General features: G+C 34.7%; 1 protein-coding gene across 2 annotated transcripts in view; it reads right to left on the bottom strand.

Moving 5' to 3' along the window:
- Positions 1–18,574, bottom strand: part of GNPDA2 (glucosamine-6-phosphate deaminase 2) — a 23,807-nt gene extending 5,233 nt beyond the window's left edge. The window contains exons 1-6 of one of the 2 annotated variants that reach the window (XM_017502019.2): positions 18,421–18,574; positions 15,406–15,567; positions 11,608–11,709; positions 10,407–10,589; positions 4,115–4,299; positions 876–1,050 (exon numbers count right to left, since the gene is read on the bottom strand). In XM_017502019.2, the coding sequence (XP_017357508.1) occupies positions 876–1,050; positions 4,115–4,299; positions 10,407–10,589; positions 11,608–11,709; positions 15,406–15,529 (769 nt within the window). In that variant the 5' untranslated portion in view covers positions 15,530–15,567; positions 18,421–18,574. The remainder of the gene's footprint in view (positions 1–875; positions 1,051–4,114; positions 4,300–10,406; positions 10,590–11,607; positions 11,710–15,405; positions 15,568–18,420) is intronic. The other variant, XM_037729048.1, reaches the window with a different exon arrangement.

Raw genomic sequence — 18,574 nt, 5'->3', positions numbered from 1 at the left:
GTAGCATACATACTACATACTTAGTGAATCACTGACCTATCTATATGAACAACTATATAACTTTCAATATCAGCTGTGTAAATACAGGTACTTTACAAAAATTACCTGTTTGGACAGCTTGCTTATATATGTGTAGTATGTGGAGCTGACTCTTAAATCAGGGAATGGGTTCTACATTGGGTATAGGCAAAATGTTCCTTGAAAATCTCTTAAACCATTACATCAAGCATATGTATTTTTTAATACATAGCCTGGTACAGCAAGGTTTCAGATTTACTGAACTAGACTACTGGAAAAAGCAAAAAGGAAAAATCTACATGAAGTCTGGGCAATGAAACTCCTGCTTACTTGCAGAGTTTATTCCATAGAGCTTTAACATTCAGCCATTATAACTTTAATATATGGAATAAATCGGCTTAAAATTGTAAAGATTAAATGAGACAGCAAGGGATCTCTATTATCCATTATTAGGTTCTAAATTTAGAGGGGACTGTGGGAGAGGGATTGAGGTGGAACTGATAAACATGAAAAGGAATCCAAAATGAATAAAGATAAATTTTCTTTTGGGCTATTTAATCTGTATTCAATGTGAAAGTAAATTATTTTACTAAACTTTGGATTTCAAAAAAAATTGTTTACTGAATAGAGACTGAAGAGATTCTCTTCATGAAAAAAAAAGGTACTACTCTGAAGATATTATTATCTGAGGTGAGAATTTTCCATTCCTTGAAAGAACCAGCTGTGTGTTGCCACTTTTCAATAGGTCACAGTGTGAGATTCAACTCCACAGTTTTATGAGATTTAATTCCACAATTAAGTTTTAATTGTCATCCACAACAGAATATCTCAGTCAGCTTTTGAAATTCAGTGCTCACCTTTAAAGTATTTCACCGTTTTAACTCTTAATTCTAAAGTAGCATCTTCATCACATACAAAAATAGTTCGAGGATGCTGCTGGAAAGCGGAAACAGTCCACATGTGATTGACTCCTTCTTCGATTGCTTTGTACAGGGCAAATGCTTTGTGTGCCCCTGTTATGAGGATCATTACCTGAAAAATTATGAACATCAATTGTTAAAACTTGTTCCAAATGAGTAAGAAGCTCTATTTTTTTTAAACATGGACTCCAGCAGCAATATTTTTCTAAGAGAAAAAGAAAAATACATAGCTCCACATCACAGTTCAAGGTATTTATTTCTACTTTTTAAGGTAACTAAACAGCACAAAATGTTGCTTCTAGTTTAACGAAGCAAAACAATGTCTTGTTATGGGGTATTAGTGCAAACACTATAATACTTGTAATTACTAACATAGTAAATGAAGATGTTTAAAATAAACCTAGGAGAATGAAGAAAAAGAAAAGGACTGTCTTGCAAAAGCAGAATTACACGTCTTCAAATAATTTATACAATCTAGAATGATATACCAAATTGCTATAGTTGACATAAGCAATTACATCAGAAAACCAAAGACTCTAAAACTACAGATATTTGAAGAGTTATCAAGAAAAGTCTGAAGAGCATTTTACTGAACATGTGGTATCCAAAGCTGACTCAGAATAAAAACTGGATTTAAAGAAGGATTAGGGATCTACTTAAACATAGGAACTGTCTTATAAGCACATGACTGATGATTACCCTTATAAACTACTGAAAATCCAAGCTCTTGGTCCCCAATCTCTAAATGCCAATGAAATAACATAATGACATGCAAATGTGAATGTATACGTGCCAGAATCTTCTTTATCTTCTTTCAGCTGTAAATTGATCCCACTTAGCACCTCATGTACACACACGTTTTTGTAATGTAATCTTTAAACATGATTTTTTTCCTCATTACTATTGTTTTTAAAAAGAATGTTAAAATGGCTGTAGTTCTAAAATATTTAAAACAAATTTTGTATTAACATATTTTATAACTAGGCCTAAAATGGGAGGAAATACTTCGCACTCTCCTTGAATTACATCATCTAACTCCTCAAAACACCACCATGAGAGAAATACTATTCTTACTTATATTTTAAAGATAGGAAACTAAGGCATATTCTATAACTTGCCCAAGGTTTTGGTAAGAATCAAACAAATAGTTTTATTCTATAGTCCATATTATTAGCAATTAACTACTACATTACATTGCCTCTTGTAAAAGCTCTAAGAATTAGACAATATGTGCCAAGAGTCTTTTCACTAAGCACACTCTATAAAAAGGTAATGGGACAGGTGGCAAGAAATCTTAAGATCAAGTGTATATACTGAGAATAAAACAAAAGACCACCAAATTTTATTGGCAAGAAAAGGTTAAGTACATACCTAGCATTAACGTTATGATGGGAGTGGAAGGAAAGGAGGCTGCTGGAAGCTTAGGGGAGGATGAAGATTCATTATTGGTGTTTATCTATGGCTAAGGCATAGAAACAACATGCTCTCTAAATAGAGTTGCTCTTATATGTGGTTAGTTCTATTATACCTGTTCTATTCTCAAGGAGATTATTTCTCATATCATGGAAAAGGACAAACTATATCGAATAATTTGGTATGCTTGTTCAAACTGCAGAATCCCTAAATTTAAAGAATCAAGCTAGGTATGAATACCAGGTGATTCTTATGTACACTAATGTTTGAGAACCAGCGCTCAGGCAGACTTTGCATTGATACAGCTTTATGCTACGAAGTGTAAAACAATAACACTATTTTAAAAGGTTATGAAGTAAGCTAATTTTAAAGAATAATCAACATTTAATCATTCCATAAACTGATATAAATGCTTTATAAAAATCTATAACCTCATATTAAATCCTCCACATGCCTTCTTGGTTAGCATTTTTAAATCAAATGTGATTTTTAATAAATGAGGAAATTAGCCTGGGTAACATAGTGAGTGAGACTTTGTCTCTTCCAAAAAAATTTAGACCTTTGCCAGGTGTGATGGCTCACACCCATAGTCCTGGCTACTCTGGTGCCTAAGCCTTTCAACACCACCCCAAGGAAGGTAAAAGGAAAAAAAAAAAAAAAAAAAATCAGCCAGGCATGGTGGTGTGCACCTGAAGTCCCAGCTACTTAGGAGGCTGGGGTGGGAAGATCTCTTGAGCCCAGAAGATTGAGGGTGCAGTGAGCTGTGATCACACTGCTGCACTCCTGTCTGGGCAAAAACTGACCCAAAGAAAAAAATTCAATATTTGAGTAATTAAATTGCATTAAAATTTACATCTTGTTAAATGTAAAAATTTATTACATAACTCAGTTTCATATTTTAGAAATAGGATTGCTCTGAAATTCTTTTTTCATATTGACTATGAAATTTCAGTCTTTGAAAGGTCTTTTCCCACATATCTATGATTTTTAGGTGAGTTTCGCACATACTTTGATTGACAGTTCTATTTGTATATTCAAGTCTAAATATAAATATCAAGATCAGTTTCTTATTCATCATACTTTGTCTATACTTTTTTCCTATGAACCTGTCCAATCTGGCTACCAGAAAGGAACACAGTATTTGGTTTCTATATAATTTAACTACATATAACCATGAAGTGACTACAATTTGTTCTGTATTCTCAAGGAAGAAATTGACAGCCCAATTTATAAAAACTTAAAAATTATGCAGGATCTGCTGTTTAGAGCTCTTTTGTGCTTAAATACACCAAACATAGAACAGATCCAGCCTTAGCTGAGTTGCTTTTCTGCTGGAAACCAATAGGACTCTATCATCCTGTATACAGTAGAGAAGCATTTAAATTATTGTGAGAGCTCCAAAAAAAGTGTAGTGGAACTAGCATTGCATCTTTGTCCTAATAGTCCTTTCATGAGGCACTTTCAATAAAATACAAACCATATGATCAGTAAGATTTTCAGACCTCAAACCCAAACAGGAATAGGCAAGTGAAGTAGGACCTCAAAAGTGGTGGTGCGAAATTCTTAGTTTACAGCTCCAAAAGACTTAATTGATCCCTAAACCTGTCAATGAGACTGACAAAAGTTAGTTACTGAACACTAGAAAAGAACTTATACTGCAAATAGAATGCAATCAAAGTATCACTTATTCAGCATCGTAATCCTTCCAAAATATTAATATATTGACATCAAAGGAAAAACAGCAAAGAACATTTAATGCTTACTTCTCTAGCATCCATCACTGTCCCCACACCAACAGTGAGAGCCATAGTTGGCACTTTTGATAAATCTCCATCAAAATATTTGGCATTTGCCAAGATGGTATCCATTGCTAGTGTCTTTAATCTTGTCCTTGACACTAAACTGGATCCCGGCTCATTGAAGGCAATATGACCATCTGGACCAATTCCTTTGAAAAGAAATATACATACATATACATATACACATGAAATACACAGGTTTCACAAAGTTCAATGTGCATTAAGGAACCCCCCAAAAATCACTCACCTTGTTTTATTTTATACTTGAATTCCTTTACTGCATTAAAATATTTCTGTATTGATTCAACACGTTTCCATGTTTTCTACATGCTTAGCAATAAGCTGGCATGATTCTAATAATAAAATTAAGTATCACCTTATAGTAGTATATAGCAATAAGCTGGCATGATTCTAATAATAAAATTAAGTATCACCTTATAGTAGTATAACATTTTATAATTTATAAAATCCCTTCACATGCATCATCACAACAGATTATTAAATATTACTTAATATTATCTTATGAGATGGTCAGATTAGGCATATCCATTTCCCTCTTTTCCTCCACCTTTTTTTAAACACAAAAGGAAACTCTGATGCTCAAGAAAAATAAGTGACTTGTTCAAGGTCACAACTGGGTAAATACTGAGACAGGACTCGAATCTGTCTTCTGATTCCTAACTTGGACATCTTCATAGTTACATTTGAATTTACTTGGTTGTAGTCCAGATACAGCAATTAACTAGCAGACCTTTCTATAGTATAGTTTCCTCACTTACAAAAAGGTGTGGACTGGACAAGATAATGCCTAAGGCAATAGTTTTTTTCAAACTTTTCTGACTGTAACTCTTGTAAGAAACAACATTTGATATTGCCATCTAGTATATATATATATACACACATACAACAGAAACATACAAATTAAAGCAAAAACTGCATGAAATCATACTTACCATTACTAGGAAGCATACAAGCTGTTTTCTATTACATTGCATTTCATTAACAAAACAAAAAGAAAATGTTGCCTGTGACTGGCCATATTGCTTTCATGATTTAATAATGGGTGACAACCAGTTTTAAAAACACTGCTTTAAAGAGATCTAGTGCCAGCTCTAATATTCTAGGATTACCTCTAAAATATAGACAGGTATATGATATTCCTTATTTGAAAGAAATGGAAGGTCATTCTTTTCACAAAATTAAGGCTCTTACCATTACATAAATAAATCAAGTTTTACTTACAAGTACCCTAGTAGCTAGTCACATTTCTAGCAACCTCAGCCAAAAAATAACTCTGCCAATTCTTTGAAGAAAATGTATCTCTTACATTTATATTCTGTGTATTTAATGATATGTGTATTTTACTGACAGTGCACAATTGTAGCAAAATTTTCCCAGGCCACAACAAGATAAAATATGACAAAGAGTAACCCAGTTTTGAATAATGGAGGAAGAAATGAATATTGAAGCAGATACAGAATGCTAAAGTACAACAATTTAGGAATTTTTAATATGAAGACATAAGGCCAGACCTACATGTAGTTAATATGCACTGACTATTTCTACTATTAAGTATCTGCTTTTATAAATATATATAACATTAACTTCTCTAGATTTGTAAAAGTGTTCTGTTACTCCTCTTAGATATATATATATCCCCAACATTTATTATTTCTCTATTTATGTGTAAAGAGGGAAGGATGGGATCAGGAAAATAAAAACTTTAGGAAAAAATATGAAGTCTACTAAGATCTACTACAGGTGACCTCACTGGTGATGTGAGCCTTACAGAAGTATACAGCTAAGCTAAATTGAAATTATAGGCAAAGATTAATAATGGAGGAGGGTCAAGATATTTGCTTGTTGGCTGTGAATAACTGTCAAAAATTGAGGTTCCTGATATAAAATTTTTAAGATGTGGCTAATTCATATTCAGACTTTAAGTCTAAATTAAGATATTAGCATCTCTGAAACATTTCTAAAACTCATTGTCTGTAGTAAGCGTCATTCCTGTGTTCCTATAGCTCTAAGCATAGAATGTACACGTACTCTTCATGAAAGTAAGGGCTTTATCTTCATTACTATATTCTTACCATTTAGAACAACAAGTGACAGGTAGGAAGCACTTATTAAATAATGGCTGAATAAATGAATGTATGGTTGCTATTCTTTGGTCAGCTCAGTGTAGTTTCTTCCATCTCCCACCTTGTTCTCTTCTGCCTTTCTCACCTCACCACAGGGGCTGGAACAATTATAATTTCTCATATCCCTCTTAAGTAGAGTGACTGGTCTAGAGATAAGCACTTGTCTGAGACTGAGCCAATCAGAATCTCTGTCTGGATCTGAATCTTGACCAGGGATACAGTAAGGAAGAAGGCATGGAGAATTGAAACACTGGATGACAGTAATGCAGAGAGAAGACTGATGATGAGTTTCTACTTCTGAGATCTGAGGTTCTCTGGTTCTTGTTTTTCCAAAGACTTGGTTGTTTTAACTTTACCTTCAGTTTGTGAGTTACCCTAGAATCATTCCAGTTAATTTACTTTTGGTCCCATTAGTTATTTCCTTTTTCTAGGAAATCAAAGAATCCAAGCATGCAACCAAATCAAAATGTTAGTTTTCCCCACTGTCTTCTTTTATTTTTCCTTTTAAAAAATGCTGTTACCCAGGCCAGGCCTAGGGACTCATGCCTGTAATCCTAGCACTTTGGGAGGCCAAGGCAGGTGGATCACCAGAGGTCAGGAGTTTGAGACCAGTCTGGCCAACATGGCAAAACCCTGTCTCCATGCTGGGCAAGGTGGCAGGTGCCTGTATTCCCAGCTACTCGGGAGGCTGAGACAGGATTGCTTGAACCTGGGAGGCACAGGTTGCAGTGAGCCAAGATCAAGCCACTGTACTCCAGCATGGGTAACAGAGTGAGACTCCATCTCAACACCACCACCAAAAGAAAAACCCAAAACACTATTACTTTAAGATATTTCAAAAGTTAATATATTTAGATTTTATTGTAAAGCTAGGTTTTATTATCATTATTTTTGAGATGGAGTTTTGCTCTTGTTGCCCAGGCTAGAGTGCAATGGCATGATCTTGGCTCACTGCAACCTGCGCCTCTGGGGTTCAAGCGATTCTCCTGCCTCAGCCTCCAGAGTAGCTGGGATTACAGGCATGCGCCACCATGCCTGGCTAATTCTTTTCTTTTTAGTAGAGATGGGGTTTTTCCGTGTTAGTCAGGCTGGTTTGAAACTGCTGACCTCAAATGACTGACCTGCCTCAGCCTCCCAAACAACTGGGATTACAGGCATGAGCCACTGCACCAGTCCTAGATTTCATTTTTAAAAATCCATGTTTGTATATCTTATTGCCAGGGTTAAGTCAGGAAATACATGATACACCTTGACCCTTTTTCTCAACACGTTTGCCATTAGAGGAAGAATGAGAACATTTGAGTATATATTTCCTCCTTTTTCTTTCCCTCTACCAAGGAAAGGGAACTCTGCTCTAATTCCCTGGAATGTGCAATGGCAGATTAACATTTTTGAGCTCTTCTCATTCTACTGTTTCCAATTCAAAGGGGAGGAGTGAAAAACCCCATTCTGGCTTCAAGCCCAAACTGCAATCTCTATTTCAACTTTACCTTTAATAAAGCTGATATTTTGATCCCATTTGGCACAGTTCTTAGAGTTTTTATTAACCAAACCCTGGAACAAAAGAAGGGTAGTGGTAAGACCCAGATGCCAAACCTCATCTAAAAATCCAATGATGATAAAAACCTAGATCAACAAATAAGATTCTTTCATGAATACACATCCAATATTAGGGCATCCCAAATAAGGAAAAGTTCAAAGAAAATACAATAATCCTTCTTTCTCTATGCACAATTATGTCCTTTAGATGGTATATATAAACTGTCAGGCATTGGATCTCACATGACTACAGTGAAGATGTTAAGCAAAGAGGCATAGAAACTCTTTTAAATGTATTTGGGAAGTGGGGGGAGTGGGGAGACAACTACAGGAAGCTTAAGACAAACTGGTTAAAAAACCAAGTCAAATTCTTTTTAGTGGTGTCAGTGACAAACATAAATAATTATAATTTATGCAACATCTATTTCAAAAGGAAAACTGAGGTGGTTTACACATAACCCACCCCCTCCAAAAAAAACCAATTAACTAAAAAGAAGTACAAAATGACTTAGAGTTATAAGAAAAGAGGAAAGTTTTGCCAGGCATCTTAGATAAGAGTTATAGCCATAAATATTTTATGCACTGAACACTTTCTGGAAGGCAGGCAAAGGAACAAAATCAAGTGTTCTTATCAGTCTTGTTCCCCATAATAAAATATGTTTCCTGTCTTTGAGTCTACAAGGGATTTGTCACATGCATACTTATATAAGGTCAATAATTTAATGGGGGGGGAGAAAGTTCACAAATGAAGATATTTTTCAAGCAGCCACTTTTAATAATGAGCCTCCAACAACTAAGAGCCTTTTTTTTTTTTTTTTTGAATATAGTCTTTCCATATCAGAACATAAAAACCCTGAATTCATTTTAATAACTGTGCATTATTATGTAAAGGGATTATTGCAAATTCTTTTTTGCCTTACAGTAAATGTGTGGAAACATTTTTTGATATAAGCAGTTCAAGTGGGTTGTATTCCAGAAATTCTACTAGATTTTTGTGTGGAGTTAGAAAATCTAAAGATAGATGGTCTGTGCAGTCCGCAGACACTCTTAAACATCTAAACATCTATTGTCTTAGCCTGCATATTAGAAGGTACAAATGGTAATTATCTCAAAATTCAGCCATATGTATAGAGCAGGAGTGTACAAATGTTCTCTAGGATTACTGAAGCAATATTAGTGAAGTTTATTTAAAACAGGTAACCTTCTAATTTGAAAAGAATTAGTCAAACTTGGTGTCTTGCTCCAACAAAATAATCATTCTATCAAGAAAGTAAATGATATTGGCTCTGCTAGGTAGAAGTAAAAACTATCTCAAAGAGAAGATTTCAATCTCACTGGATGTCCTTAGAGGTAATTCGTTAAAAATCCCAAGGAATTCAATAATTTTAAGGGACAATTATTTCAGCATTTATAGTTGAGAGAGAAAGAGAAGACTGAAGTAGCACTTACGGATTACCAACTACATTCCAAGCACTGTGTAAGGCATTTTATACATGTTACAACATGATTAATTCTCACAAATTTTGGAAAGCATAATATTAATCCTCTTATACAAATGATGTACTTATACTGAACTTCAATAAACTTTCCAAGGTCATACAGATACTAAGTGGCTAAAACAGGATACAATCTTACTTCTGACTTTAAAACCCAACTTTCCCCAAAGATAATCAACTATCTCAACCATACTTGGCCACTTCAAGAATAAATTAACTTTGGTACAGCTCTATTGAAGATGGAATTCATGTAATTTTGACCAGTGTTCTATTAAATTTATTATAGGTTATATACAGATAATTTACAATATTAGTATTTTTAGCTGAATATTAAAGAATCTGGCAAAAAACAATTTTGATTTTAGTTTAGTTGATGTTACACTATTCTGACAGCATAAGCTAGCTGTCTGTGATAGTTTGTACTGATAATAGAAAACCATGTTGCCATTGCAAAAGAAAAAACTTCCTATTTTTAACTGTAGATTATGTATACTCACACACATATATAAATTACAAGTGGAATTCCATAAATTAAACATTCATTTTGGAATTTATTATGACAGTTATACAGCTTAACTCCTATTAACTTAAGGCTGATAACTAAACAGTTTTACATCATTCTTAACTGATTACTCAGTAAGACGAAACAATTAAAGGGATCTGATAAAATCCACCTGTTCCTCATGCAGATTAAACTCTGTAATTTGATAAATAGGCTGGCTGGAGTTTTAAAAAAATACTAAAAAGAAGCTATCCTTTAGGTAAAGAAACAGATTACTCATTTTGAAATGTGGTAAACTGTTTAAAGTGGTAATTGTAAAAGTTTAATGGGGATTGGTATCTACCTCTCAAAGCATAATGTATACAATTCCAGCTGTCAATCTGAAGATTAAGATGGCAATTTTTAAGATTTTTTTTTAAAGAAGATGAAGTAAAATAGGAATCAATAGCAGAATAAATGGGTATTACAGACAGCCACAAGTGCTCTTTACATTACACAATGGGAAGATTTCTTGTTTAAGTTTAAAAATCCCTAATTCAATCACTCACAATTAATGACAAAAGGGTTTTACATACCGCCAACAAAAAGATCTATTCCTCCAGCTTCCTTTATTTTCTTTTCAAAGGCATCACATTCTGCTTGTAAATCTGCAGCATTCCCATCAAGGATATGTGCATTATTAGGATCTATATCAATATGCTTAAAAAAATTATTCCACATATAAGAATGGTAGCTTTCAGGATGATTTCTCGGAAGACCTAAAGATGAAGTTATTAAAAATATAAGAATTCCTAGAAATAAATCTAAAGTTTTTTTTTTCTGTTTAAGTTATAAACACTATTTACTATCTCTAACTTCTCTATGCCATATTCAATTTAAAAGCCTTTTTGTGTGGAATATATGATTATATACCCAGTATTAATCACCTTAAATGTATGCAATAATTCATAAAACATCTTATGAAATACTGTTATCTCATTTTATAGGTGAACAATTGAAATACAGAGATCTTTCCCAAAAGTCCCATAGTTTACAAAGGAGTTAGGATTCAAACACATATAGTTCATGTGCATTTAATCACTATACTCCACTTCTCAAACACACAAAATTTTAACCAATGAAACTGACTTATGTGTTAAGCCCAAAATAAATTAGACATTCAAGTGAAATGACAGCCATGTTCCTCCTCTATTCATCCTATATGTGTGCAGATTATGTGGGATCACAGCAGTTCTTTGGCTACCATTTATGCTACCATTAAATATGTATTTCTATATTTAAATTTTGACAGTTTCTATGCATCATAGATTTCAGGTAGGCAAGTTGACAATAAATTATAAACGCTTCAGGGCTACCAGTATAGCTTTTTATTTGAAAAAATACTTAACCAATTACTTTTACATATACATTTCTTAGTTGATCCCGACAACACTGGTTTTAACGCTGCCTTGAGAAGAAAGAGAATGAGAAATGTGAGTAGACTGGCTTAAAGTTACATCACTGTTGAGTGGCAGAGCCCAGGATGAATGCAGATCTTCTGATTTCTAGTCCTTCATTCCTTCTACTATTCTGTGCTGCTATCACAAAAATACAGGTTTTTATATAAACTACCAACCTCATCTCAAGGCATTATATTACATTCTAGAAATATATTCATACATTAATATTATATTCAAAACATAAATTCAAATATACTAATAGTTTAAAACTACATTCATTTTATTCAAAATATAACATATCCAAATAATATATTCAATGTATTTAAGTACAGCTTACCTACATATTCATCCATATTAAAGGTCTTCACATATTTAAAAGAAAGGTGTCCATTCTTATGAAACTCTATTAGTTTTTTATAGCATCCTAAAGGTGTACTCCCTAAAAGACATAAAAATTCCATTTTCTAACATGACTTAATAATCCATTAAAAAAACTTTTTATTAACTTTACCTATCCTTTTCTTACTTAATATTCTGTATTTCTAATTAGGCAATTATTCACTTAAATACATAATCAATTAACAAGTACTTTGAAATTTTGGTAAACTAAAATTTGCTGAATAAAGCTGGAAATCCGTAAATAAAAAGTAAAGCTTGGAAAATTATCCTTGAGTTGTTGGGTATTGGGAATTAGTATTACAAATTCTAAGATTAAAAACTTTTAGAGTATATGTTTGAATTTTTAAAAATCTACCTTTTTGAAAAAAATCTTGAGTTCTTGCACAAATGATATATAAATAGGTCAAGTGTTGACCACTTACTGAAATCAAAAGGGAAACCAGAGCTAAATTTAAATATTGCCACTACTTTCAAAATAGAATCTGAAAGTAGCAAAGATTGAGTGAGGGACTTTAGCCTTACAGCTCTTTAACCGGAGCCCCTGTTTCTCATCTTTTGATACCTTCAGCATGTATCAGCTAAAATGTGTAAGGTGAGAAAAAAGTGATTTTGTTTAAGATAGAGAGAACTTAAAGGAAGGAGGATCTTGGCTTGTGATATTTCATCTGAGCTCTTGATTCTATTGTTTTATAATGTAATTCTTTTTACATGTTTTATAAAGTTATAGTTGATATGTAAAAAGATGATGCTTCATGATATGCCAAAATAAATTTAGCCACTTGAGGATGGCCTTCATCTTTGTTTTCTAAATTTGTTACCTTTTATTTTTTTCATTTTAACTTCAAACTGAAAGGCTAGATTGACTGCATTCTTATAACAAGTTATCTGGCCCTCCCAATCCTACTTGAAGTACTGATTCCTAGTTAACCCACCATCACAAAACAAAACAGTGCAAAACAAAAGGCTGCACAAAAAAATTCCAATTCAATATCATACAGAAATCTGATTAAACTAAAGTCTTTGACAAATACAAAGGAAATTCAAAAATAGTAAAAAGATTGCCTCTCATTTGAGACGACAGAATAATAGAAAAGGCTATAAATACATACCACATTGGTTCACAGAAGAATTAAAGATTTTCTAAAAGCTAAGTACATATGTTGTTTTAAATTGCAATTATTAATTTAAAAATTATGTAGTCAAATTTTACCATTCTTTCTCAATGAGCTATAGCCCACTAACATGAAACTTGTCTAAAAGATGGATAAATATGCTTTCCCTCTTCCTTTCTAGAAATATAAATGAATCTCTTTTAGTGTCAAGAGATGAGTTATAGGAGTCTCTCAATTGAAGGATATATGAGTAAAAAGGTGAGCTATCACAACAGAGGTGACAAAAACATTCATTTTCTATTTTGTAATCAATGTGGCTAAAAAAAGATTGAAGAAAAAAACTGGTTAAAGAAACTTCATTTTAATATTTGCTTTGTAAGTAATGGTCATTTACTAACACAATTTAGTAAGTACCTACTATGATTTATATGAAACAAAGATTAAGACTTCTTTCCTGTAAGAACTCACAATATAGGGATAAGCAAGTACAAAATAACCATGACACAAGGAAAAACATTCTAAATAATTTAAAGTAAGTTTGAGTATTACAGTACATCAAAGAAAAAAGTCTATAGTCTTGCTAGTTAGAAGAGCAATGAAAGAAAATGGCATTTCAATTCAGTCTTGATGAAGGGATACAATTTCCATAAAGAGGGAACTGTAACTCAGAGCAGAGAAAAGATGGAGCAGGAGGTTCAATGATGACATCTGTCTACCATGTGGCTAGATGCTGTGCTGGTGTTTTTATATATTGCCTCATGTAAAGCTCACAAACTTGAGAAATTAGCATTATCTTTCCAATTTTGAGATAGAATAGCTGGGTCAAAAGATTAAGAAATTTGCCAAATATCACATGGCTGTGAAACCAGGGATTCAAACTGAGATAGGTCTAGTGCCAGAGCTCTATAGATTCCATTAAATAACATGCTAGGAACATGAGTGAAAGCAAAGCACAGCAGTCAGCAAGTTCAGGCCTATTCTTGAAATGGAAGCAGTCAAAACTGCCTAGCCCAGTTCTGTGTAGGGGAATGGTGGGAATAAGTTTTGGGAAGCAGATCAGGCCCACAGCATGGAGGCCTTAAAATGTTCACACTCATTAAGATCATGTGAGCAAATACAAAGTTGAACAGATATTGTCCAGAAATTATGCTTGGTAGGGAGATAATTACATTACATCCTGATACTAGCAATTTGCATGTTCAAGTCTCAAAGCAGTGGGGGAAGAGGGGAAGAGGACATAATTAACCTTGTCAGTGGTCAATGAAGGAGAGTAATGCCAAATGTCAACAAAGCTTTCCAGAGATACTCGCCTGGCAGGTTAATATTACTAGCAGTTATACTACCCAAAATAAAGCAAAAGTTGTAGATCTAAATACACAAAAACATGTTGAGCACTGCTGACATTTAAGACTCTCTAAGTCTTTCTGTCCTCAACTCAAATTAGTTTTTTCTGCATCTTAATTAGCACAATGTCATTAATAGAAGTAGGCTGAGTTTAATGAAGGGTAACAGTGTGCAAACAATACAGAAATCACGTTCAACCACAAGGGCTCACATATCAGAACTGAGGGTGCTGAGGGTGTAGTACTGGTGTGTCCAGTGGAAAAAAAAAATCCCCTTTTGCCATTCTCACCAAGATCTACTGCCCTGGACCAAAAGAGAAAAAGCAAAACAAAAAAATCAACTTGAAGAGTACCATTCATGGATATTACTCAAGTGAAAAAAAATTACAATTGTAGTTTTTATGTAATCAGCATGTATGAAGGGAGAAGTAGGAGAAAATAGTCTTTAAATAAAATACACTTATAGGAACTATAAATTTATAGAGTATATACAGTATACACATACACTATCTTAGCATCTTAAGTTATTATCTTTATCCTTCTTAAAGGTAAAAAAACCAAGGCTCAGGGGTATAGAACAAATGCCTTGCAGTCAATAAGGAGCAATTTTAGTTCTAGGTCTAATATTCTTTGTGGAAATCATGGGTCAATAATATCAAATAAAGTGCCATAGATCAAATGACACCACCTGGTCATTTTTTAAGAGAATCTTTAATGGAAAACTGAATTCACTAAAATATGTAATTAATGCTTCTCCTTAAACTGTGATGATGACATACTTTTCACTTGTAACACATCTATAATAGAACTAAAGAATAAAAGCTAATAAACATTACATAATTTATAATTTACAATTTCTATATCAGTAAGAATTTATAAAGCAGGTGAAGTTAAGAGGCAACAGTACATACCTTAGGTATCACTTAATGATTAATAAGAAAGCCAATCACCTAAAAACTGGTATGAACGGTAAAAGCAAGGCTCCCCAAAACAAAGGACTACTAGAAAATGTATAAAAAATATGAATATCACTTAAGTTACAATATTTACTATTGCATTTTGGAGTGACAGGTAAGACTGAATTTTGACACAAGAACTAGTAACAAATTTTAGACAGATTTTATATATATGCATTTTAATGGCTTTTTATACTATGATGTTCAATTAGTGATATGGCAATAAATGAATGGGAAAAGTAAGTTGCATAGAGAAAACCGACAATTCAATCAAAATTAAATTTAGATGATGTTAGAATCTAAAATGGAAAAAGAAGTTTATTACCTGTTGGTAAACCCAGTGTAAAATATCTGTCCTGTCCAGGTTTGAACTGAATGATGCGATTACAGATGTATTTGGCTGCCCATTCACTAGCCAAGTCATAGTTATCAAGAATTACAAGCCTCATTATGGTGATGCACAGCTTCCAGAACAAGAATTTCAAACCTGAGAAAAGTCCATTATAGAACACTTTACATAATAAATAAAGATAAATTTAAATTTAATAATTTAAAATAATAGAGCACTGAAACAGAAGCATAATATACTGTTGATTTTAAAAAGTACATTACTTAAGAAGGACATGCACACATACAATCTGAATTTTAAAAATAGTAATAATAGCTGTTCTCTTTTGAGCAGACCCTGAGTTTCAGGCAGTGGGCTAGATCATTTTAGTCAGCCTTCTGTGGGTTCCATATTCAAGGATTCAAGCAACCAAGGACTGAAGATATTCAGGGAAAAAGATGTTTGCATCTTTGTCTTTCTTTTGAATACTCAGCATTTATTTTAAATACTATGCCATTTAAGATGAGGGACTTAAGCATCTGTGGATTTTGGTATTGTAGTCTCTCTGTATGGCAATTTGGCAAAAACCTTCAAAATTAAAAACCTACATATCATTAGGTGGGGCTGAGCAAAGTAGTCCTCTTCCAATCCAAGGCACTTTCCCCTTCCATCTGAGAGGTGGTGGAAGGCAGCGTATTGTAGGGAGAGTAGCCTTTGATCCTTTGCTACCTGGGCATGGGGAAATGGGATTTGATTCGGCTTTAGGAAGCAACACAAATTAGCCTTAAGTTCCCTGCCTCCATTCTACTCCCTCACTGTGAATAGTCCTGCGATAAAAATGACTGTAGGTATATTTTTGATATAATTAATTATTTTCTTTGGGTAGATACCCAGTAGTGAGATTGTCTGATCAAATAGCAGTTCTATTTTTAGTTCTTCGAGAAATCTCCATACACTTTTCTATAAAGTTGAAATAATTTATATTATCACCCATAGTGTATAAACATCCCCTTGTAACACTTACACACTACATTCTATAACAACAATTCCCATCATTCTTAGATTTTAATTCTTAGTTTTATATTTAAATGAATCGGTTACCAATACCAAGCCTTTTATAGTATTGTTTCAGCATTCCTGAGTTTTGTAACCGCATACTTTACAGAGTAATAAGTCAAATTTTCTAAATTAATGGGAGTAAAAGGGTTTTGTAACCACATACTTTACAGAGTAATAAGTCAAATTTTCTAAATTAATGGGAGTAAAAGGTCTTCTTATAATGAATGTATGGAATCTAAATGTCTTTAAGAAGACAACAGTTTAGAATTCTGACACAACAACAAAAAATTATGATCACCATGATCTAGAATTCTGGCCCGGTAACAACTATTTATTTACAGAAAATAAATTACATAGTCATAAATTCAGTCCAACAAATGGACTCAGCCTCCATTTAAATATATCCATAATCTAATGTCAAAAACAATGTTAGAGTTAAACCAAATAAGCAGAAACAGTTATTGGCTGTAAAGACCATCAAATGATGTATTTACTTCTAACAAGAATATATGGCAAACTGATTTGTTAATAAAATGAAAAAACAAGGTAAGGAGGATGAGAAGCATTAGAGCATTCCAATGTCTTCTGTGTCCTGGTTATGCTATTTTTCTCAGTTCAACACACACTTGAAGACCTATTACATACTAAACACTATACTAGTTTCTGTAGACACAAAAATGATTAAGAACTCCATTGTCAAAGGGCTTAGAATCACTTAATTGTCTCTGAGGTTGAAATCATTATCCTTATTCTTCAGATACAGAAAATTGTAACTTTGAGAAGTTTATTGCTGACGTTAAAATGTGGCCCGGGGAGTTGGCTTTAAAACTAAGTGTATCTGACTCAAAGACCCATATGCCAAAGTTGTATTATCGGTTTAGAATCACTTAGGATGCTGGTTAAAAATACAGATTCTCAGGTCCCTCTCCCTAGAGACAGTGACTCAAAAGATCTGAAATGAAGTCTAAAGAATCTCCGCTTTTACAAATTATCACAGGAGATACTCGTCATCAGGGTGAAATTTGTTAAGAACACTACACACCTCACTGAAACGAAGTTCAAGCAAGTCTCTCAGACCAAGGTACAGGCAACTTTTTGTTTTCTTAAACTCTCTGGAGGGTGCAGAGTTAACCTCCAAAAATCCCAACTGAATCCCCTCACTTAGAGGAAAAAACGATTTCTCCACCACATTTATTTAGGATTTTAAGATTTGACTTTTCCAGGTTTTGCGAATCCTCAGAGATCCAAACTACTGAGGTCTTACGCAATTCCCTGGCATCACGACAATTCAGCATCAAAAAACAGCAGAGCACCACCCTCCTCTCGTCTTCCCTCAGGTGCTGATTCATTTTGGATGTGCATCGCTAGGAAAATGAGCTGCTGAATATAAATCGCAAAACTTCAAAGCTGGATGGCGACATCTACACCCCTGAAGTTACACAGCTAGTTAACGGCGGGGCCAGCACCAGAATCTGCACTTGCAGATCCTCTGCTCCGAGCTTTTCCCTACTCCACCTGACCTGACCTGACAGGGTAAGGGTGGCCTGGCCTCGCGTGTGGGAACGACCCGAGAAGGGACGACAGGCAGCAGAGAAGGCTGCGATTCCTGCCCAGGAGGCGGGGACTGCAGACCCCCCCTCAGCCCTCACTCGGCAAACCGTAGCCAATGCAAATGAGGATGACTGTTAGAAGTGTAGGGAGAGGTGTCAGGAGAAAGCCCCGAGAGAGGAGAGCACAGGGACGCCTCCTCCTGGAGGCCCAAATCCGGAGGGGACAAACAGGTCCGCGAGGGGCAGGGCCAGGGACCCCACGCGCCCCCAGCTTCGAGGCTCCTGAGACCCCATTCCGCCCCGGCCCGGCGTCCCGTCTCGGCACAAAGCCCGCACAGGGCGAAGTCGCTGCCGGGTCCCCCGCCCCAGTTCCCTTCTTGGGCTGCCTCCCCGCAAAACTTACCGGCTGACCCACCGACTCCTCCGACGCTGAAACAGAGGGAACTGCCAACACCCAGCCACCCTTGAGCGACCCCGGCCGGCCAGTGGAGCGCAAATCCCACAGACCCGGATGCAGATAGAGGCGCAGGAAGGAACCGCGGCACGGCCAGCGGGGT

This window comes from Cebus imitator, unplaced genomic scaffold, assembly GCF_001604975.1.
Source record: "Cebus imitator isolate Cc_AM_T3 unplaced genomic scaffold, Cebus_imitator-1.0 Scaffold288, whole genome shotgun sequence".
Classification (NCBI taxonomy): domain Eukaryota; kingdom Metazoa; phylum Chordata; class Mammalia; order Primates; family Cebidae; genus Cebus; species Cebus imitator.
Note: the sequence above shows the minus strand (reverse complement) of the source record. Positions and strands in the feature narration are given on the sequence as shown.